This window comes from Protomyctophum parallelum (assembly GCF_964188405.1).
Source record: "Protomyctophum parallelum genome assembly, chromosome: 15".
Classification (NCBI taxonomy): domain Eukaryota; kingdom Metazoa; phylum Chordata; class Actinopteri; order Myctophiformes; family Myctophidae; genus Protomyctophum; species Protomyctophum parallelum.
Window position 1 is genome coordinate 26,243,142 of NC_139710.1, and position 24,389 is coordinate 26,267,530.

General features: G+C 45.9%; 1 protein-coding gene across 1 annotated transcript in view; it reads right to left on the reverse strand.

Moving 5' to 3' along the window:
- Positions 1-24,389, reverse strand: part of adgrv1 (adhesion G protein-coupled receptor V1) — a gene marked incomplete at its 5' end in the record, with an annotated part of 354,615 nt that overhangs the window by 221,033 nt on the left and 109,193 nt on the right. The window contains 14 exon segments of the mRNA XM_083783399.1: positions 617-884; positions 4,721-4,867; positions 6,446-6,650; positions 7,592-7,817; positions 9,324-9,446; positions 11,165-11,420; positions 13,769-13,849; positions 14,034-14,180; positions 15,438-15,622; positions 16,717-16,841; positions 17,143-17,318; positions 19,732-19,997; positions 21,756-21,897; positions 23,609-23,747. Coding sequence (XP_083639525.1) covers positions 617-884; positions 4,721-4,867; positions 6,446-6,650; positions 7,592-7,817; positions 9,324-9,446; positions 11,165-11,420; positions 13,769-13,849; positions 14,034-14,180; positions 15,438-15,622; positions 16,717-16,841; positions 17,143-17,318; positions 19,732-19,997; positions 21,756-21,897; positions 23,609-23,747 — 2,486 coding nt within the window.

Here is a 24,389-nt window from a genome sequence, read left to right on the forward strand (position 1 = left end):
TAATCAGTTACACCATTAAAGCAAAAGCTGAGGATCATGAAACGCCCATTTAAAATGTCTGTACATTTCTCGCTGCACTGTATATTTTTGTTATCGCGTCAGTTCTTTGTTTATTACATTTCTTTGGTATTATGTAAATCACGTCGAAACCTTGTTTTTGGAGCTAGCCTATAAAATAATCCAACAATCATTATGTAAGCCGGCAATCGGTGTCTATTTTCAAAACAGAATGTTCCGAGTCTTCTGACAATGAAAGTTTCATGGAACTTTCATCAGCTTATCGATCCTGCTTATCAATCCAATTCCTTTATTGATCCCACTCAAAATAGTGTTCCTTGGCTTTAACCCATTCTGGGCGGGAACCCATTTTCGTGTTAGCACTATGTTATGCTTTAGCTATTGAAAAATAGCAGACGTACAAGCTCGTAGCGCGCCACTCGGTGGCGCGCTATGAGCTTGTAGATCTGCTATTTTTTTTCTTGAAAAACCGAAGACATTTTTAGAATCTGATCTCAGGTCAGAATGGGTTAATGATGAAACTGTCAGGATGTAATAGACATTTTTTTTTAAATCTGATCTCAGGTCAGAATGGGTTTAAGAAACGGCGCCATCTTACTCTGTGGTTCTTGAGCCAGCGTGAACTGGGAGTCCAGGTGCCACCCTATCACCCCGTAGGGCGAGCCGTTGGGCAGGATGGCGAGCTGGGCGCTGTCCCGCCGCCGGTCGATGACGGCGCCCACCGCCGCCGCCCCCCGCGGGTCCTCCAGGCCCACGGTGGCCACGCCCACCAGGGACACGGTGACGCTCTCCCGGAGCTCCGCCACGCCGTCCGCGATCACCGTCAGGGAGATGGCGGCGTGGGACTGGCCCTCGGAGAAGATCACCTGTGTGTGTGGGGGGGCAGACAGGACGACACTGAGACAATTCCATGGAAACTATATAGTCTCAGAGGTGGACCGGACTGTTTGCCTCTCGGACATTTCCAAAGGCTTCCGCCATACTGTCTGGAGCAAACGGAAGCTCGAGATCGCGAGTTAAGCGATAAAGCGGAAGTGGAGCCGCCTCCACACTTCAGTTTCATCTTTACAGAATATCCTAATATAAATAGAAATCATCTAAGCATAATATATAGAAATAAAAGGGGAAAAAACTGTAAAGACATTTTTAAATATATTTTTTAAATGACCACCACTGCGGTGGTCGGCCTCATAACCCAATAAGGGGGGATGAAGCTGCCTATACAGAGAGGAGGTCGAACAGTTGAGCAGCTTGGTGCGAGGCGCACGATCCTTCCCTCGACACCAAAAAGACCCAAGGAGATGATTGTGGACTTCAGGACGAGAACCAAGGCCACGACACCGTCCTGTGGTCATCGATGGGCTCAGCCGTAGAGGGGGTAAAGGCTCATACATACTCCAGTTTTTGGTGATAGCATATCACCGCGGTGTAGTTTTTAAAGGGTTGGAAAACGACACCATTACGTCAGTCGTGGTGATGATCAGCGATCACCGCGGACACAGACCCATCTCTCTGTGTTTTTACTATCAGACAAGTCTTTTCACTCTGGAGCTATCACCCCCGTTCACTGATTGGTCTAGACGTTGGGTAAACCACAGGGAGGCGGGGTCAATCCTTAAGGACGTCACCGCGAGTACGATGGCCTCAACCAGCCAACCAGCTGGCCCCGAGCAGCAACACCACGGCCATCGTGAACCCATTCTGACCTGAGATCAGATTCTAAAAAAAATAATGTCTTCTACATCCTGACAGTTTTCTGAAAAAGCTATGTTTGTGTCGGTCGTTCGGTCGATTCTTTTCAAAAAAATAGCAGACCTACAAGCTCATAGCGCGCCACTCGGTGGCGCGCTATGAGCTTGTAGGTCTGCTATTTTTCAATAGCTAAAGCATAGCATAATGCTAACACCAAAAAGGGGGTTCCCGCCCCCTCACCTATACTGCTTTACCTCCTGGTATGGAAACAGCACACAGCTGGAGGAGAAAGAAAAAAAACAGCTGGACAGGACCGGTGAGAACATGCCAGCGAGACCATCGGTATACCTCGCTGCCCTCCCCTGTCAAGACATACACCAGCAGAGGTGCACGAGGAGGAGAGCAACTGGCATGATCATTTAGGATGCCAGCCACCCCTCTCACAGCCTGATCTCCCTTATTATTATTATTATTATTATTATGCCATCTGGGAAACGGAAAGGATGCGGAGCAGTTTCTTCCCCCCAGGTCGATCAGACTCCTGAACTCTCTAGTCTCCCTGGCAGATAGGACATGAACCGATGACATGAACTGAACTCTATGTTCAGTTTTTACATTGTTGTGCTTTTTTTTATGGATTACTGTAGTTTTTAGAACTTTATTTATATTCAGAGTATTGTCTTGCACTCAATATATTTATTCTTGTATGAGCCTGTGTTGTCTTTTAACTATAGGAGAAACATGATTTTTTTTTTTTTTTTTCTGCTGCTGCTGCAGTTGGAAAGAATGACAAATAAAGCAAGTCTTGAATCTTGACAGCTTCCTAGTTCCAGACTACAGTATATAGCATTCGGAGGTTGTGGAATAGTTGTATGGCTATACAAGATTACATAGAAACTAATAAAAAAGCATGCACATTATCCACTCACTAGAGCCTAACACTTTGGTTTGAACAAGACCATCAACAACAATATCCCTTGCAACCCATTTAATCTCATCTCATTTATGTCAAGTATGACTTCAGAACAGAGTAACAGACATCATGTGTGATGCTGAAAAACAAGGGGCTCTCAACTCACTGTATTCACAGGTGTGTTCACAGCAGTGATAATAAATTACTTTTCAACCTTGGCATTCTTTCATTTAATTCATTCATTTGAAATCATTTAAAAGATAATTGCGAGCCCCCCCCCCCTTTTTTTCATGCTTCCGTTTTTGCAGTTTGGCTCGGCACTGCAAAAGGAGAATATGTGCGTTATCTTTTCTTCAAATGATGCTGAACGCTGGACATGGATGCAGTCAGAGCAGACTCACCACTCCAGAGGGGGGGGGGGGGGTGTTGCAGTCAGAGCAGACTCACCACTCCAGAGGGGGGGGGGGTGTTGCAGTCAGAGCAGACTCACCACTCCAGAGGGGGGGGGGGGGGTGTTGCAGTCAGAGCAGACTCACCACTCCAGAGGGGGGGGGGGGGTGTTGCAGTCAGAGCAGACTCACCACTCCAGAGGGGGGGGGGGGGGTGTTCCAGTCAGAGCAGACTCACCACTCCAGAGGGGGGGGGGGGGGGTGTTGCAGTCAGAGCAGACTCACCACTCCAGAGGGGGGGGGGTGTTGCAGTCAGAGCAGACTCACCACTCCAGAGGGGGGGGGGGGGGTGTTGCAGTCAGAGCAGACTCACCACTCCAGAGGGGGGGGGGGGTGTTGCAGTCAGAGCAGACTCACCACTCCAGAGGGGGGGGGGGGGGGTGTTCCAGTCAGAGCAGACTCACCACTCCAGAGGGGGGGGGGGGGGGGGGGTGTTGCAGTCAGAGCAGACTCACCACTCCAGAGGGGGGGGGGGGGGTGTTGCAGTCAGAGCAGACTCACCACTCCAGAGGGGGGGGGGGGGTGTTGCAGTCAGAGCAGACTCACCACTCCAGAGGGGGGGGGGGGGGTGTTCCAGTCAGAGCAGACTCACCACTCCAGAGGGGGGGGGGGGGGGGTGTTGCAGTCAGAGCAGACTCACCACTCCAGAGGGGGGGGGGTGTTGCAGTCAGAGCAGACTCACCACTCCAGAGGGGGGGGGGGGGTGTTGCAGTCAGAGCAGACTCACCACTCCAGAGGGGGGGGGGGGTGTTGCAGTCAGAGCAGACTCACCACTCCAGAGGGGGGGGGGGGGGGTGTTCCAGTCAGAGCAGACTCACCACTCCAGAGGGGGGGGGGGGGGGGGGGTGTTGCAGTCAGAGCAGACTCACCACTCCAGAGGGGGGGGGGGGGGTGTTGCAGTCAGAGCAGACTCACCACTCCAGAGGGGGGGGGGGGGTGTTGCAGTCAGAGCAGACTCACCACTCCAGAGGGGGGGGGGGGGGTGTTCCAGTCAGAGCAGACTCACCACTCCAGAGGGGGGGGGGGGGGGGGTGTTGCAGTCAGAGCAGACTCACCACTCCAGAGGGGGGGGGGGGGGGGGGGGGTGTTGCAGTCAGAGCAGACTCACCACTCCAGAGGGGGGGGGGGGGGGGCTGTTGCAGTCAGAGCAGACTCACCACTCCAGAGGGGGGGGGGTGTTGCAGTCAGAGCAGACTCACCACTCCAGAGGGGGGGGGGTGTTGCAGTCAGAGCAGACTCACCACTCCAGAGGGGGGGGGGTGTTGCAGTCAGAGCAGACTCACCACTCCAGAGGGGGGGGGGGGGTGTTCCAGTCAGAGCAGACTCACCACTCCAGAGGGGGGGGACGTGGTGTTGCAGTCAGAGCAGACTCACCACTCCAGAGGGGGGGGGGGGGGCTGTTGCAGTCAGAGCAGACTCACCACTCCAGAGGGGAGGGGGGGTGTTGCAGTCAGAGCAGACTCACCACTCCAGAGGGGGGGGACGTGGTGTTGCAGTCAGAGCAGACTCACCACTCCAGAGGGGGGGGGGGGGGCTGTTGCAGTCAGAGCAGACTCACCACTCCAGAGGGGGGGGGGTGTTGCAGTCAGAGCAGACTCACCACTCCAGAGGGGGGGGGGGGGGTGTGTTCCAGTCAGAGCAGACTCACCACTCCAGAGGGGGGGAAGATGTCGTCCAGACTGCCGTTGGCGGCCCAGTGGACCGTCAGTCTGCCAAACGTTCCTCTTCTCCTCTCCACGATCAGAGAGACCATGTTGTCCTGGAGCAGTTCCTCCACCTCCATGGACAAAGACTTCTACATACAGTGCAAGCAATGGGAAATGAATGAGACGCATGTAAACCTTTACACATCTTTCAAAACATATGGATGTTAATGTAGCTTATTTGCTATAGTTTTTTGGCACAAAGACGTGTTAGAGGAGTGTTTGTGTTTGTTCATAAACAGGGGGTCTCGTATGCCTCTCTTCAGAACAGAAAATACATTTTCAGGTAGGTGGCAACTCTGCAGCCAATCAGGAGAAAGTACTCATTTATCAAGCTTCAATTTAATTGTGTTTCAGTTGCAACGTTGTCTGCTCATTTATTTGTGTCATCACTGCCAATTTCACTTGGTGGTCCTGTGCCTCGTGTGAGTTCTCTCTGTGGATTGGATAAAATTGGTATCCCGACCTGAGCATGCTATGTATTTTCCGTTTAATCAAGAGGAGTAAAGTAGCTTAAAGGACAACTTTAGGTTTTTTCAACCAAGGTTCATGTTTTAGGTTGTTATTAGAGAAAGTAAAAGATGAGTGTTATATTTTTTTTCTCCATTTGCTGCTTTCTTTCGTTTTAGGGATTTTAGCTGTTTTTGACAGGGGGCGGGGGCATTCGAGCATGGGGCAAAATATGTATTTTTTTACAACATTTTATAGCGATTTATTTAATTATTTAATATAGTTCCTATTAAACCCCAGGAAATTTAATTTGGCCACAAAAGATCACGAGTTCTACTGAATGTGTCAAACTGACATATTGAGCCTATGACACACAGTATAAGCCTTCCCCCAGTAGGCTACCTTCACATTCAGCAGATACTGTTCTTTTTTTGTGGCCAGATGTAATTTCCTGGGGTTTATTAGGACTATAGTAAATAATAAAAAAGTAAATGGCCATAATATTTTGTAAAATAATACCTATTTAGTCCCATGCTCGAATGCCCCCGCCCCCCTATCAAAAGCAGCTAAAATCCCTAAAATTAAAGAAAGCAGCAAATGAAAAAAATAAAAAAACTCATCTTTTAATTTCTCTAATAACCTAAAACATGAACCTTGGTTGAAAAAAACAAAAGTTGTCCTTTAACACTTGTTTTAAGGAAAAACCCTGACCCCAGCATGACGATGAAACAAATGTAAACTCTCAACAGAGGCTCAGTGTATTACCTGGAGTAAAGTAGGAGAAGTAAAGGAACTTAACACTTGTTTTAACCCATTTTGGGGCGGGAAGCCGGGAACCCCTTTTGGTGTTTTAAACATTATGTTATAATTTAGCTATTGAAAAATAGCAGATCTACAAGCTCATAGCGCACCACCGAGTGGCGCGCTACGAGCTTGTAGGTCTGCTATTATTATTTTTTATCGTGAAAATATTTCAGAAAACTGGAGGATTTCGAAGATCTTTTTTTTTAATTTCGAGGTCAGGCCTAACTGGGTTAAGGAAGAACCCTGACCCCAGCATGACGATGAAACAAAATGTAAACTCTCAACGGAGGCTCAGTGTATTACCTGGAGTAAAGTAGGAGTAAAGGAACTTAACACTTGTTTTAAGGAAGAACCCTGACCCCAGCATGACGATGAAACAAAATGTAAACTCTCAACGGATGCGATCAGTGTATTACCGGGGCGAAGCCTATGACTCCGTGGGCGTGGTCGTTGGTGGGGATGAAGACGGTCACCTGACCGCCGAACCCGATCTCCGCCCCGCCCTTGGGGTTCTTGAGGATGACCCGGAAGTGCTCCTCCACCTCGGGGATGTCGTCGTCCACGAGGTTCACGGCGATCTCCAGCTCGCTGTCGCCGGGAGCAAACTGCAGCTCGCCAGAGCTGGACGGAGACAAGACACAAATTGGTTTAAAACCCATTCTGACCTGGGATCAGATTCTAAAAATGTTTTCTACATCCTGACAGTTTTTCATTCTGACCTGAGATCAGATTCTAAAAAATGTCTTCTATGTCAGTCGCTCTTCGATTTTTCAAAAAAATAGCAGACCTACAAGCTCGTGGCGCGCTATGAGCTTGTAGATTTGCTATTTTTCAATAGCTAAAGCATAACATAGTGCTAACACCAAAATGGGTTCCCGCCCAGAATGGGTTAAAACCCATATAGGGGCCTGACGTCGAAATTTATAAAATGTCTTCTAAAATCCTGACAGTTTTCCGTCAGGATTTTAGACATTTTCACGATTTTTTTCAAAAATAGCAGACCTACAAGCTCGTAGCGCACCACTCGGTGGCGCGCTACGAGCTTGTAGATCTGCTATTTTTCAATGGCTAAATTATAACAATGTTTAAAACACCAAAAGGGGTTCCCGCCCCAAAATGGGTTAATACCCTTATCAGTCAGAAATGTAAACAGCACGGGGTAGAGTCACACTTTTAGGATGACAACAAAAAAACGTCCTGGGGACTCGTTTCCATTGTGGTCAATCGAATTGACGGGATGGATGGATTGATGGGAATTTGCATTTTACCTCCCCTTGAGGTCTCATAATAATAATAATAATAATAATAAAACTTTATTTGTATAGCACCTTTCATGACATGAACCTTTCATGACATAATAGACATGCATTCATTCAAATCTAAATGGTGGACATGTACGGCTTGCCCCTTCGGGAACACGCAGACAAATTGACTGAATGTGAATCTTTGCATGAGCAAAAAAAACAGCCTATCCCGGACAAGTGAGATTTTATTTTTATTTTTAAAAGCACACATGTATGGTTCATTTATACATGTATGGCTTTGCCATAACATAATTGTACCTGTATATGAAATCGGACTGGTTGGACACGGAGGTGAACTCGTAGACAGTGGAGCCGTTCTCCCCGGCGGACGCCAAGAGGGCGTTGGCGGTGCGGAGGAGCGAGGGTCTGGGCAGAGAGGAGAAGCCCGAGGCCGCCGGAGCCTGCAGCTCCATGGAGAACAGAGACTCGTCAGGCCTCCAGGAGAAGATGGAGGAGCCGTTGCTGCCGGCCAGCGCCACGTACGCTGGAAAAATTCAGATAATGAGACAGAAATGTGATGGGGTTTGTTTGTACATTTTGCCAATTTAACCCCCATTTCTCCTCAATTTGTGTCGCTATGCATGCACACAGAATAACTCTTCATACTTCCGGGGCCGCTTCCCTATAGTGCCTTCACAGGTGTTACCGATGATACTGATTAACCCTGTTAAGACCCGGATATATTTCTACTTGCAAAAAAGAGATTTCAACCTTTGTGCTACTAGGAATTATGTTAAAAAAATAAAGTTTGATGAAAATCTTATGCACATTTATATAATAATTATATAATAATATAATACATTAATACATTTGGGGGATATCTTTCACAATAATGATGAATGATAATAAAACATGTTCTAGAGTCTCTAGACATTCTAATGATAACAAAAAAAAACATACATTACAATTATTTTACTTACTTTTATTAGGGTTAAAGGTCAAATGTCATAGGTTAAAAATTGTCCAGGATTTTTTAATTTGTGTGAATTTCAGCCTCTGTGGGGGGTATTTATATGCAAATATCATGACCAATGGCATTGCAATGAACATCAATGATGACGTTTAGGTGAAAAAAGAACAGAAAAAAGAATAATAATAATAAGTAATTAATTAAAATAAAAATGTTACCGAAAAGCAACAGTGGGTCTTACATGGTTAAGGCTCTTTTCCATTTAGTGTACAGTGGTTTTCAAACTTTTTTATTTTTTATCTCAAGGACCCCTGCAACTCTGAGACCCCTTTTCCACCGGTTGGTTCCCAGTGGGAACCGGTTCAGTTCTTTTTGGTTTTTAGTCCATGAGCCAGAGCTCCATAATTGGTGGGCAAACTATACCCTATATTAATTTGTTTATAGGATCAATACAAGTAAATTAATACATGATAACCCTTCCACAGTAGTAGCTTTATCATATTTTCGATTATTTTGCATATTTTCCTACATAATGCCTCATTTGCATATTAAAAAATGTAAAATTTGTAATACAATAAATCATTGTCTTCGTGCAAGTACTCAATTGGGAAAGTATAATGGTGATAACAATCTAATATAGGTATGGTTTTGCCCACTGAATTCATAATTAACGTTTCAATTTTGAAGCTCATGGACTAAAAACCAAAAAGAACTGAACCGGTTCCCACTGGGAACCAACCGGTGGAAAAGGGGCCTGAGAGTGTACAAATGGAACCAAATGGACCCGGACAAATGGGCCTTCATTAGTATCATCGGTAACACCTGTAGGGAAGGAAGGAAGGGCCACCAAGTTCTTTCCAAAATGGCGTGTGCTTAGAGCCCGTTGATTTATCCGCTCACTGCCGCCCAACACTCCCTGCTAGACAGGTTCCATTCCTGACTGTTATCACCCTCCCGACCCGGTTCTCCTTCCCCCGAACACGGGGCCAATTGTGTTGGCACTGTGGTTAGAATGTGATGTTTTGCCATGCAGGCACTTCTGTTATAAAGGAAAACTGAAGAAGTGTCAATGGTACTCACTGATGCCTGAAGCCGTGGTGAACGGATGGATGGAGATAAGACCTGGGAGTGGAATGGACTGGATCCGTTTGGGTGAAGGTTGATCCACACTCCACACGAAAACTTCGCAAGACGGAGAGTCACCTGAGGAGACATGGACGTGTAAGCATGCACGCAACACCAACATTTTAGGAGGACGAATTTATACACGTTTTATCCCTAACCATGAAGCCTAAAGTTATACTTAGTTGCCTGCTTTTGTCATGCGCAGAAAGTTGCCGATCCACAAGCTCTCACAGCGCATCATGCTGCAATGTGTTAGGAGCTTGTAGATCTGCTATTTTAGGTGCACTAGTTGTGCACCTAAAATAGCAGATAAACTATAAATCGGGCATAACTCCCTAAACCTAACCTTGTTTTCCTAATGTAAGTCCTCTCTTGTGAGGACCAGGAAAACAGTCCTCAAACGTTCTCAGTTTCAACTATACGTTTGGGGACATTTGGCTATCACTAGTAGTCACTAGTCACACATACACACACACGCAGAAAAGCACAGACACACCGATAAACAAAGATAGATTTATGCCGGCATGCTGCCCTTTCAAGATAGAATGTTATGGGTCCGTTGAGTTAAGGACTGGTGTGCCTGACACACCCAACACTGAACAAATTACAGCCCAGACCCGTCCATCTGCGGTTGGCTTGGTTCCCCCGCACTCTGCCCTGCAGTGTGGGGGCCCTTTCCAGTAAAACGAGCAACGGGTCCCAGCAGAGAGCTCTCAGCACAGCGGTGGAAGAAAGGTGGAAAATTTCGCTCTCTTTTTTTTTGTTTACCTTTGTTGCAGTACTGTATGTCACAGTTTGTAATTTGTTTTGGGTTCAAAATATTTTTTTATAACTAATATTATATAATACTATAACACGCCTGACAATAAAAATGAGTTAAATATTTTGTTCCAGGGACTCCCAGAAGCAAAGATTTGAGTTAAAAAAAGAAATAGCAGATCTACAAGCTCATATCGTGGCACGAAGTGATGCCCTATGAGCTTGTATATCTGCTATTGTTGAATAACCAAAGTATGGTCAAAGTGGTTACTGTGATGCAATACGGATGCTGTGGTTAAAAGTAAAAAAGTAGAAATATTCCATTACAATGTAAAAGTTTGGTTTTGTGAAAGTATTGGCATATACTAAAAGTACCGAAAGTAAAATAATTCATTATGCAGAATGTCCCATTTGGAAGGGTTTTCACAAGCTGTCCATATGGCACAGTGCACTTACAAGAACCATCTCCTACAGTGGAGCAGGGAGGCCATTTCTAAATATGGCCTTCGCTCCACCGTTGGAAAACAGGCTGATGTGAATTTCCTTCAGACAAATTTAACTCGCCAATTTTCGTGTGCGGTGCTATAGTGCATGCCACACTAAACCACAGATAAAATTAGCCAAACAAAAATATTTTTAAAATTGCAGCAAAAACAGCAGCTGAGAAAATTAACCACAAAGTACTGTGAGTTTTTTTGTGTTATTCTTTTAGCCTTAATGCCTTACTGTACCACGTGCTGTTTACATTCTGACTAATAAAGTATATAAAAAAGAAAAGAAAACACACGATTCCTTTCTTCTGGTGACTGATAGTGTCCTTCTAATTATCTAATACGTGAGGTGCCCATGTTTCTTTATAATATTAATATATGAAATATATCTATATATTTGGGAAAATGAAAAGTGACGCAACGAATACAGTAGCTTGTAGATGTGCTATTCTTAGCTAATGCCACCCACCATCGATTATGGATTCCGGAGGTTTCAAGTGGAAGAAGGCTGTGCAAAGCGAGCAAAAAGAGAAAACGAGAGGTCACCTTCGAGGACAGCCAGCAGGAGGGTAAGCTCCGCCTCCGTGTGGATCGCCGCCACCTGACTGGCTCTGCCCCCGACGATGAAGGGGGCGGGGTCCTGGAAGCGTCCGCCGGTCCACTGAAGCAGGAAGCAGCCGTCGGTCGGTCGGTCCGTGCACGCCGCCAGGTAACGGGAGAACACAGACACGCTGACAACGCTGTCCGGGAGCTCAAGGGTCTGCCGGAGGGTGAAGACATCGTCTTCGGTCCTGGCGAAAACCTGCGGCACAAAGCAGGTTATAGGACAAAACAGCCCAAGTGACCGCAGTTTAACTTTGGATTAAGCTTCTTTGAGAAATGTCCACAGCTCGACAATAATGTCAAAGCAGTTTCCTTGTGGAATACTTTGCACGTCTCTGCTGTAGGGAAGAAACCACCTAACTCCAAAATGTTCATTTTTCTGAAAATGAAAAATATACATTTTATAGGAAAAGGAAGAAAATGTATATCTTATATTTTGAATATAAAGCAATACTGACTCATCAAAGTTGGTGTTGTGACTTTATATAGTATTGTCAATTACTTGCACTAGCCCTTACCCGTAGCGAAATACTTGCCGCGGGGGGTACTGCGCCCTGGGTGCGTTTTCACATTTTTAATTCACTAATAAATTCATTATTAATTCATCATTTGTTAAATTGAAAAAAGGGCTTCGTTAAGACCTCCATATTATTATTATGGTCAATGCCTGTGTGAAAAGTGGGAGTGGGAGTGGGCCCAGGCCGTAGCGTAACGGTCTGGGCACCGGACTGGTGATCCAGTCGCAGTGTGCCGCGGGTTCGACTCCCGGACCCGACACGGCCTTTACTGCATGTCATCCCCCCATCTCTCTCCCGTTTCCTGTCAGCCTACTGTCTGTCCCTTCAAAAATCAATAAAAGGCGTAAGCCGCAAAAAAAATATCTTAAAAAAAAAAAAAAATGGGAGTGATTGGTGCAGGCAGTGAGGAGCTACGGCAGTCACAGTGACACACAGACAGACACACATTCAGACATTCAAACATTGTCAGAATTATAGTATGATGATGATGATGATGATGAGAGGGGTAGAGGTGGTGGAGTTAGCTGTTTTAGAAGACAGTTCGAGGGTCCAATGAAGTTAGGTGGTTTTGTCTGGAAGCACTTAATGCTTTCCATTGGTTCAATATTTTTGAGTGGTGCAGCCACTCCATATGCGTGTCTCTGTGTCTGAGCGCGGACAGACCTCAGCACACACGCACACGCACGTTTATGCAAAAAATTAATAAATGATAATAATAATAATAACTAGAACTGCACTCTGTCGAGTGCATACTTGCTTGTTGCACACTAGTAGGCCATAAATGGCCAACTAGTGCGCAAGCAGAACGCGCAAGTACTTTCGACTGCTGTAAACTGTGGAATCTCAGTATCTCTGTGAAGGAACGTTTGAAATGTCTAATTATTAGGTGTAACTATTTGCTACCTATCTACTTTATGCATGTAAACACCTAGTATTATTAAGTTTCTATCTATATAAGAAATACACTTTTATCAATTTAGAAATATTCTAGATCACTTTTTAGTTTTTCAAAGAAAAATAAATCATTGATATGTGATGAAAAAAGGTATATAAACTGAATTAAATATGTTATACAGTATAATTATGTTATTATTTATTGTAAATTGTCAATTGTTTTAAATGTATTTCATCTTGGACTATAGTGATATTAATACTAAATCATGATCAGAGTAATATGTGTCTCTAACTTCAATTTTTGTAATAATACTTTCACATTTGTTAAAATGTGAAAGTATGCACTGGATGATAGTCTAATCCTGGGTAAGATCTTACAGGTCTGACCTGCTCAAAAGGACTTTTAGATCAGTGGACTGGTTCCTGTCAGTGGTTCTTTAGGCCAGTTCTTTAGGTCAGTGGTCCCCTCTGAAAGTATATATCTTCTCTTTCTAGAATAAAACTTTAACTTAGTTTTTGCATATACACTTAGATATATACTTAATTTTTGCACACTACACTAACGTTAAGCTTTATGGTTAACTTTTTGACACTATCGTTACTTTTATACATCCCAGAAACATAATGTTGTATTACTTACGTCATCATTGAGAGCAGTTATACATATACTATATAGAGTATGTAGTTGTAAGTTGATTAGCGGTATACTGTGGTTAGTTTGCGCCAACAACCGTCGTGCCAGCCAACCTGCCCGCCACTTGATGCGTATGCAAATAAAACAGCAGATTTGTGCCTGGTTTGCTGGGACCAGATTACATAAATGACCATATTTCTTACGTCATCATTGAGAGCTAGTCATACATATACACACCACGTACTCTGGTCCCAGCAAATCAGGCACAATTTACTATTTTAGTTTACTGCTTATGTATATAGTATATGTATGACTAGCTCTAAATGATGACGTAAGACATATGGTCATTTATGCAATCTGGTCCCAGCAAACCAGGCACAAATTTGCTGTTTTATTTGCATACGCATCAAGTGGCGGGTTGGCTGGGACGGTGCACACAGACCGGGCGAAATTATTACTTGCGCGCTCTGCTTGCGCAAGTAATAATGGAGTTGATCTCACCTGACGTGAGGACAGCAGGTAATGTGTGCTCTCAACGGAGAAGTGTTGGACATCAGCAGCGTCAACGCCCAACGTTTGTTCCTGCACAATCCAAAAAATGGAAAATGGAAATGATTAGATTAGAAAAGAAAATGACTTTTTTACAACTAAACAAAAGGGGATACTATATTTACTCGCAAACCCATACAAATGTGTCCCACTGTTTGGGAAACAACGTTTTTTTTTTAGAGGAATGTAAAGGCGTATATATTCTATGAACGTATACCAATGTGAAGTTGAGGTCTTTGTGCAGTCTGAAGACGCTGAGGTTGGCCGCCGGGGAGAGGGGAGCACCGCTGTGGGTCACGGCTAGGTAGGACGACCCGTTCACTAAGAAGCCCACACATGACCTAGGACCCTGGATCCTGATCGACTGGAGAGAGAGAGAGAGAGAGATGCACACACATGACCTAGGACCCTGGATCCTGATCGACTGGAGAGAGAGAGAGAGAGATGCACACACATGACCTAGGACCCTGGATCCTGATCGACTGGAGAGAGAGAAAGAGAGAGATGCACACACATGACCTAGGACCCTGGATCCTGATCGACTGGAGAGAGAGAGAGAGAGAGATGCACACACATGACCTAGGACCCTGGATCCTGATCGACTGGAGAGAGAGAAAGAGAGAGATGCACACACATGACCTAGGACCCTGGATCCTGATCGACTGGAGAGAGAAAGAGAGAGATGCACACAAATGACCTAGGACCCTGGATCCTGATCGACTGGAGAGAGAGAAAGAGAGAGATGCACACAAATGACCTAGGACCCTGGACCCTGATCGACTGGAGAGAGAGAGAGAGAGATGCACACAAATGACCTAGGACCCTGGACCCTGATCGACTGGAGAGAGAGAGAGAGAGAGAGAGATGCACACAAATGACCTAGGACCCTGGACCCTGATCGACTGGAGAGAGAGAGAGAGAGATGCACACAAATGACCTAGGACCCTGGATCCTGATCGACTGGAGAGAGAAAGAGAGAGATGCACACAAATGACCTAGGACCCTGGATCCTGATCGACTGGAGAGAGAAAGAGAGAGATGCACACAAATGACCTAGGACCCTGGATCCTGATCGACTGGAGAGAGAAAGAGAGAGATGCACACAAATGACCTAGGACCCTGGACCCTGATCGACTGGAGAGAGAGAGAGAGAGAGAGATGCACACAAATGACCTAGGACCCTGGATCCTGATCGACTGGAGAGAGAGAGATGCACACAAATGACCTAGGACAAATTACCTAGTGTGTGTGTGTGTGTGTGTGTGTGTGTGTGTGTGTGTGTGTGTGTGTGTGTGTTTCAGGCTGCCACAGCAGCTGCGTTCGATCACTTCCCGCATTGTCATGCTACAGTGTCACATAGAAGTAGCACAAATAATTAACTTGTAGAGCTGCTACTTTAGTGTGCGAAACCGGTAAGAGTGTCTGTGGGTTTTACCGAAGCAATGACAATCACTAAGAAGAGCTTTGAGACTAAATAACTATCCTTTGGAACACAGGTTCTGTTTTTTTTTTTTTTTACATTTCCAGAAAAGTATATAGTTTTGGACATACAGTACAAGGTTTACACCCGACAGCACACACAATTGAAGTAAACGGAAGGTTCTTAGAGGGGTCTTTGTACCTGTATGGGGACAAAGACCCCTTGCCACCTGTACAGAGTGGCCAGGGTGTGCGCTGATCCAACATGGGGCGTTCTGTCCAGTCTCACAGCCAGGGAGGAGGCTCCGTCGTGGGGGACGGAGCACCAGGCCGACGTAGGGTTCTCCTGGAAGGTCTGGTACACGCCCAGCACTGGGACGCTGCCCTCTGCCAGACCCAAACACATCACACATCATCAGAAGCAAAGATTTGAGTTAAAAAACGTTCATTCTGAAACAATATATATTCCAGATTTGCGCCACATTTTCATGACTTTTCGAAAATAGCAGACCTACAAGCTCGTAGCGTGCCACTCGGTGGCGCGCTATGAGCTTGTAGTAAAAAAAAAAAAAAGTAGTTGACGTCATTTCAACCACTTTGTCCAGTTATACGTTGGCTATTCAAATAAATAAAGTTTGCAGCTTTTTTTTTTTTTTTTTAAGACAAATAAAAAAACATTGAAAATATAGCCTCGGCTAGGCCTGGCAGCATGTGGCAGGTTTGACTCCCGATCCCGACAACCTTTGCTGCGTGTCACCCCCCCCCCCCCCCCCCCCCCCCCCCCCATCTCTCTCCCCATTTACTGTCAAACTACTTTCAATCTATCAATAAAGGCAGAAAAAAAAGCCCCCAAAAATATCTTAAAAACAAAACAAAAAAAACATTCTTCTCTTCTGGGCATCACTGTGGGACAAATCATTTACAGACGGGGGTCCGTGGCCAAATACAACCACTGAATTATGAAGTGACACAATTAACCCATTCTGACCTGAGATCAGATTAAAAAAGAAACGTCTACATCCATCCTGACAGTTTTCTGAAAAAGCCATGTTTCTATGTTAGTTGTTCTTCGATTTTTCAAAAACAGCAGACCTACAAGCTCGTAGTGCGCCACTCGGTGGCGCGCTACGAGCTTGTAGACCTGTCATTTTTCAATAGCTAAAGCATAGCATAATGCTAACACCAAAAGGGGTTCCAACCCCAAAATGTTTTAACCCATTCTGGGCGGGAACCCATTTTGGTGTTACGTTATGCTTTACGTTATGCTTTAGCTATTGAAAAATAGCAGATCTACAAGCATATAGCGCGCCACCGCGCTACGAGCCTGTAGGTCTGCTATTTTTGAAAAATCGAAGAGCGACTGACATAGAAGACATTTTTAGAATCTGATCTCAGGTCAGAATGAAAACTGTCAGGATGTAAAAGACATTTTTAGAATCTGATCTCAGGTCAGAATGTGTTTAGTCATCTCGTCGGCTCACCTGCGGCCGTGGCGCTCTCAGACTGCGTCTCCCATTCCACGCTGACGGCCGAGTCCAGGCCGTTGCTACGGGATACAGTCAGGAAGACCACGCCCCCTTCCGCAGCCACCACCTCTGTGTTAGTTCTGAACCGCAAACACACGGGTAGAGATATTAAACCTACAGTGTGTGTGTGTGCGTGCGTGTATGTATGTAGAGTATGTATGTGAATATATATATATATATATATATATATATATAGAGAGAGAGAGAGAGAGAGAGAGACAGAGACAGACACATAAAATTAAAAAAAACAGACACTGTCCGGGAATGAAGAGGTCATTCATATCCCTTTTTCAATACTACTGTATACTGTACAGTACATGCAAGTTACAGCCATGTATCCTGCAGAGGTGTGTGTGTGTGTGGTTCAATAATGGCGTGTACCTGTTCAGCGTGGGTCCGATGCGGAACAGGCCGGACGGAGCCAGGTTCTCCAGGACCGTGATGTAGGTGTGCAGCCGTTCCCCCAGGCGGGCCCCTCCCCCGGGGCTGGACAGCAGCACTGTGAAGGTCTCGTTGGCCTCGGGCTCCGCGTCCAGCACCGCCCAGATCTCCAAGGTCTTTACCGCGGGGGGAAAGACAGACACCGACGCTAAGCCTTTATCGTGTAACATTGTGTGTGTGTGTGTGTGTGTGTCTGTGTGTGTGTGTGTGTGTGTGTGTCTGTGTGTGTGTCTGTGTGTCTGTGTGTGTGTGTGTGTGTGTGTGTGTGTGTGTCTGTGTGTCTGTGTGTGTGTGTGTGTGTGTGTGTGTGTGTGTGTGTGTGTGAATAAAATTATATATTTTTCCAATATGACTACGTTGTTCCAGGGACCTCCCCGGAAGCAAAGATTTGAGTTAAAAAACGTTTGTTCTGAAAAAAACATGTTCCAAATTTGAGGCATATTTTCACGATAAAAAAAAAAATAGCAGACCCTACAAGCTCATAGCGCGCCACTCGGAGGCGTGCTATGAGCTTGTAGATCTGATATTTTTCTTGTGTGTGTGTGAATAAAAATATTTTGTCCAATATGACTACGTTGTTCCAGGGACCTCCCCGGAAGCAAAGATTTGAGTTAAAAAACGTTTGTTCTGAAAAAAAAACATGTTCCAAATTTGAGGCACATTTTCACGATTTTTCAAAAAAATTGCAGACCCTACAAGCTCGTAGCGCGCCACTCGTGGCGCGCTATGAGCTTGTAGATCTGCTATTTTTCAATAGCTAAATTATAACATAATGTTTAAAACACCAAAAGGGGTTCCCGCCCCAAAATGGGTTAATACACATTGCTGTCGGGCAGAAACCTCTTATCACAATACCATAATACCGACATTGAAGCGCGACACTAAGTGCCACGTTTTGAGCTTGTAGATCTGCTACTTTACGTTATTTCTTACATTTGAATCCTGAAACATCACAGTTTTGGACATACGTTATGTGCTTTCCACCACGACAGAGATGTCACATGGACAGGATCTTTGACACGGCTTGTTGATCTGCTACATAATGATACTTTCTTGTGCAACGCTGTGGTATGATCAAGTATCAGCGACGACTTATAGAGATAGTCTCTAAGCGGTACTGTCTGCAATGTTCGGGGCAGCGGTGGCCTAAGGGCTAGAGGAGCGCCCCTTGTTGCCGAACGGTTGCCGGTTCGATTCCCCGGACGGGCAGGAGAAATCTGGGCGGGGAAGTGATTGGTCATCACTCACCCAACACCGCTGAAGTGCCCTTGAGCAAGGCACTGAACCCCCAACTGCTCCCCCTGGAGCTGCTTTAGTGGCCAACAGTATAAGACTGTGGTTGTACTGGTCAGCTCCCAGGTTTTAATGTGTGTGTGTGTGTGTGTGTGTGTGTGTGTGTGTGTGTGTGTGTGTGTGTGTGTGTGTGTGTGTTTCTATGTGCAGGGCGTTGCTAAAAAAATGAGCACCTGTGCTCAGCTACTTCCCTGGGTAAATAAAGAATAATAATTATGTCCTGTGAGCATAAAGTCTGTTGTTGATAATCCTATGTTAATAGTTGTAGTTTTATGTAGCGTGACAAATACCGTGCCCTAATAATTCCCTCCTATGAACCTCATACTTGGCATGGCAATAAAAGTATTCCAAGTTCTGACTTGGAGAACATAAGCACATAAAATCCAAACTTTCTTCTGAGTTCCTGCTCATTAGGGTGAAGGTTTTCGTTTTTTTTTATTATAGTTTGTATTTTTATGTCGATTTGACTTTGTTTTGGATGTCCAGACAGTGAGGTGCTGACAGCTGCCGTAAAAACTGGCACAGCTAAACAAATAAAAGACAGATTTAATATCCACATATAAATACTGGGCTTGTAGAAATAACATGACAAAGACCAAAACTAAGGACATTTTGATCTATGATTTCAGTTTGTTTTAGTTCGTTTCGTAAACACACAGTTTCAGTTAATGGAAATGTTTTGTTTTCATTTCATTTTCATTATTCTTGTTTTAAATTGATAGTCGTGAGTAGAAATAGACACCATAACTGAACACTTGTTAAGTTGCGTCGTTTTATTTCAGTATTTCATTTCATTTTTATTGAAAATTATTGAAAAAATAATGCAATGAGTCTAACGGTTAAAACGGAGCAGTATGCTAAAATAAATTTTGGGCGGGCCTTGATGCCGTCGACGAAACATTTTCGTCATAGTATTAACCCATTTAGGCCTGACGTCGAAAAAAAAATGTTTCTGTATCAGTGGTGCTCAATATTTCATGTCAAGGACCCCAAAAAACGATATGTAATTGGCCACCGACCCCCGTCAGAAAATGTTGTTCCAGGGACGCCCCCCAGAAGCAAAGATTTGAGTTAAAAACGTTCGTTCTGAAAAATATACATATATTCCAAATTCGCGCCACATTTTCACGACTTTTCGAAAATAGCAGACCTGGCGTGCTACGAGCTTGTAGGTCTGCTATTTTTCAATCGACGAAATCAACACTTGCCCCCAACAACAACAACAACCATGCTCACCTTGAAGCGGACGCCGTCCTCCAGGACCACGAAGCCCTGCGACGGCATGAGGTCTCCCTCCGCCAGGCTGCCGTTGGAGTCCAGGGCGGCGAAGGCGACGGTCACCGTGCCGAAGGTGCCCTGCTCGGGGCTCCGCAGCACGTACAGCGTGGCCACGCTCTGGCCCAGGCCCGAGGTGGACGTGGGCTCCCTCAGCAGGAAGTGCTCGCTGCCGTTGAAGGAGACGACGCCGTGGCCGTCGTCGCTGGCCAGGATGGTCACCGTCGCTGTTGTGGACACACACACACACACACACACACACACACACACACACACACACACACACACACACACACACACACACACACACACACACACACACACACACACACACACACACACACACACACACACACACACACACACACACACACACACACACACACACACACACACGTGTTTTATGGGTGTTAATAAATACCGTTTGGTGTTAAGACTATATCTTAATTCCATGATCGACGTCTTACTGGCCCTGCACCCACTGTCGAGGTTGCGTGTCAGGTAGGCTCTGAATGCCGTATGAATCACGTAAAAGCAAACGGAGCCTAATTTTGGGGGCATGTTATTTTAGGTGAACGTTTATATATATATTCTAATTTCTAACATTTTCTAACAAAGCTGTTCCAAGGAACAGCTTTGTCCGTGTTCACCCATGTGTTCGCCTATGTGACTATGAGCATCATATAATGAGTACCAGTAGGGGGCGCTGTTTGCTAGAAACAGAGAGAGAGAGACAGTGCTGCACTGTTGCCTGCTAATGAGAGAGAGAGAGAGAGAGAGAGAGAGAGAGAGAGAGAGAGAGAGAGGAGGAGGGGGGGAGAGGGGGGAGAGAGAGGGGAGTTGCACCACGTGCTGTATAAAATAGACACCGGCATGTGACAAAGTGCTGTATAAAATAGACACCGGCATGTGACAAAGTGCTGTATAAAATAGACACCGGCATGTGACAAAGTGCTGTATAAAATAGACACCGGCATGTGACAAAGTGCTGTATAAAATACGACACCGGCATGTGACAAAGTGCTGTATAAAATACGACACCGGCATGTGACAAAGTGCTGTATAAAATACACAGGCATGTGACAAAGTGCTGTATAAAATAGACACCGGCATGTGACAAAGTGCTGTATAAAATAGTACTTGAGTATTTGAAAGAGGATGGATTCAATTAGGGGGGTGAGTGAATGTTCCTTTTCATAGAGCAGTGGTTCCCAAACGTTTTCGTGTCAAGGACCCCCAAATCAACATTGACCCCGATAAAGGGAGGATTTTTACGGTTCTAGCAGTGATTGAGTGTACAAATGGAACCGAATGGACCCGAATGAACCGAATGGAACCGGACAAATTAAACTGAATGGACCCTCGGTTCCATTTGTACACTATCAGTCACAGACCCATAACTATCTCTAATTGAGCTAGGTTTTTCCGGGGACCCCCAGGGGTCTAATGCTAGTCCTAATGCTAGGACAACAGGGCCCGGACAGAACCACACCCGTGGTGTCAATGCCCAGCTCCACACACAGTACGTGTGGTGTTAAAGGACCACTTCACCACTTTTCAACCCATCTTCATAATAGGTCCTCACTAATAATCATGAAAAAAAATGGTGCAATTATTTTCTACTCGGTCTGTGTCTCATAGGAGGGCTGTGTGGGCAGTTCAGAAACCGTCTTCCAGTGACATCATCGATGGGGAATACAAGCTAATAGAAACGGCAGGCTTTCTAGTCCTGAAAAGTTGCAATGCGAAAATGGAAGCCATCGTTCTCACGATAATGACAATCTAAACATTGTTGTAAAAATATCTTGTTTAAAAAAAAAATCTGCCTAATGATGATGTCACTGGAAGACGGTTTCTAAAGTGCCCACAGCCCTCCTATATGAGACATTGTGCCATTTTACCATGATTATTAGTGAGGACCTATTATATGAAGATACGTTGAAAAGTGGTGAAGTGGTCCTTTAATGCCCAGCTCCACACAGTACCTGTGGTGTTGATGCCCAGCTCCACGCCGGGAGAAGGCCTGGACAGAATGAGCTGGAACCTCTCCGCTCCCTCTGGAACCGCGTCGTCAATGATCTGGACCTCCACAAACTTGTGCCTTTCACCGTCCACGAAATGCACCATCTGCAGGAGAACGACAGACGTCATGAACAAGATATTGTGTCTGTGTAAAAAAAATTAGGCATCGTGTGTGTGCCCGTACATGCGCGTGTCAGGGGCGATCCTTAAGGAATTGGGGGGCCCGTTTCAAGAACTAATGTGGGGGTCCCACATTAGTTCTTGAAACGGGCCCCCAAATAATTAGAAAGAAGGGGGAAAAAACGGCAGGTTACAACACTTTTTTGGTTGTTCTTCTTCTTTGTAATTATTTGTTTGGTCCAAAATATTGTGTTTGTTGTCATGAGTTGTCACGACTCGAGTTGGCTTTTGTTCGCGGCGTAAACGTAAATCATTTCCTGGGCCCTGGTAGGGGGCGGGACTGCGACGCTCTATTGTGTGCATGTGCGTGCGTGTCTGTCTGACCGTTTCACTGGTGTTGTAGTCCAGTCCTTGCTGGGCCCTCCAGGTTCTGTGTGTACTGACCGTTTCACTGGTGTTGTAGTCCAGTCCTTGCTGAGCCTCCAGGTTCTGTGAGTACTGACCGTTTCACTGGTGTTGTAGTCCAGTCCCTGCTGGGCCCTCCAGGTTCTGTGTGTACTGACCGTTTCACTGGTGTTGTAGTCCAGTCCCTGCTGGGCCCTCCAGGTTCTGTGCGTACTGACAGTTTCACTGGTGTTGTAGTCCAGTCCCTGCTGGGCCCTCCAGGTTCTGTGCGTACTGACCGTTTCACTGGTGTTGTAGTCCAGTCCTTGCTGAGCCTCCAGGTTCTGTGAGTACTGACCGTTTCACTGGTGTTGTAGTCCAGTCCCTGCTGGGCCCTCCAGGTTCTGTGCGTACTGACAGTTTCACTGGTGTTGTAGTCCAGTCCTTGCTGGGCCCTCCAGGTTCTGTGTGTACTGACCGTTTCACTGGTGTTGTAGTCCAGTCCCTGCTGAGCCTCCAGGTTCTGTGTGTACTGACCGTTTCACTGGTGTTGTAGTCCAGTCCCTGCTGGGCCCTCCAGGTTCTGTGTGTACTGACCGTTTCACTGGTGTTGTAGTCCAGTCCTTGCTGAGCCTCCAGGTTCTGTGTGTACTGACCGTTTCACTGGTGTTGTAGTCCAGTCCTTGCTGGGCCCTCCAGGTTCTGTGCGTACTGACCGTTTCACTGGTGTTGTAGTCCAGTCCTTGCTGGGCCCTCCAGGTTCTGTGTGTACTGACCGTTTCACTGGTGTTGTAGTCCAGTCCTTGCTGAGCCTCCAGGTTCTGTGTGTACTGACCGTTTCACTGGTGTTGTAGTCCAGTCCTTGCTGGGCCCTCCAGGTTCTGTGTGTACTGACCGTTTCACTGGTGTTGTAGTCCAGTCCTTGCTGAGCCTCCAGGTTCTGTGTGTACTGACCGTTTCACTGGTGTTGTAGTCCAGTCCCTGCTGAGCCTCCAGGTTCTGTGTGTACTGACCGTTTCACTGGTGTTGTAGTCCAGTCCTTGCTGGGCCCTCCAGGTTCTGTGCGTACTGACCGTTTCACTGGTGTTGTAGTCCAGTCCTTGCTGGGCCCTCCAGGTTCTGTGCGTACTGACCGTTTCACTGGTGTTGTAGTCCAGTCCTTGCTGGGCCCTCCAGGTTCTGTGTGTACTGACCGTTTCACTGGTGTTGTAGTCCAGTCCCTGCTGAGCCTCCAGGTTCTGTGTGTACTGACCGTTTCACTGGTGTTGTAGTCCAGTCCCTGCTGGGCCCTCCAGGTTCTGTGTGTACTGACCGTTTCACTGGTGTTGTAGTCCAGTCCCTGCTGAGCCTCCAGGTTCTGTGCGTAGACGTAGAGTGTGACGTTCCCGTACGTTCCCTTGTTCCTGTACGCCACCAGAGTGAGGGCTCCCATGGTCTCGTTCACCTCCAACCTGGCAACCGGGCAATACAACACATTCTGACCTGGGTACGATTCTGCAAATGTCTTCTAAATCCTGACTGTTTTCTGTCGTTCTCAAACCCTTTCAAGTCACTTTTCATGATTCTTCAAAAATAGCAGACCTATACAAGCTCGTAAAAAAATAGCAGATCTACAAGCTCATAGCGTGCCACCGAGTGGCGCTTGTAGATCTGCTATTTTTCAATAGCTAAAGCATAGCATGATGCTAACACCAAAAGGGGGTTCCCGCCCCCAAAATGGGTTAAACTCAGAAACATACAGTATACAGCACATTTTGCACATCAGCTAAATAAGACCCGAGACCAGATTGTACAAACATCTTGTTTCTATAGCAGTGGTGCTCAAAACTTTGCTAAAAGAAGCAACGGTTTGAGTAAAAAACGTTCGCCGTGAATGAAATATGTTGAAAGATTTGCGCCACATTTTCAGGATTCTTTCCAAAACAGCAGATCTACAAGCTCGTATGATGATTCTTCCACCAGCTAAAGTTTGGCATATTGTTTAAGACACAGAGGCGTTCCAGCTCTTAATGGGAGGTGAAGATTATGATGTATGTTCCATCGCTGAGCATTGGACCGGACAAGGTGTAAAAAGGGTGCTAGGTTTGATCATG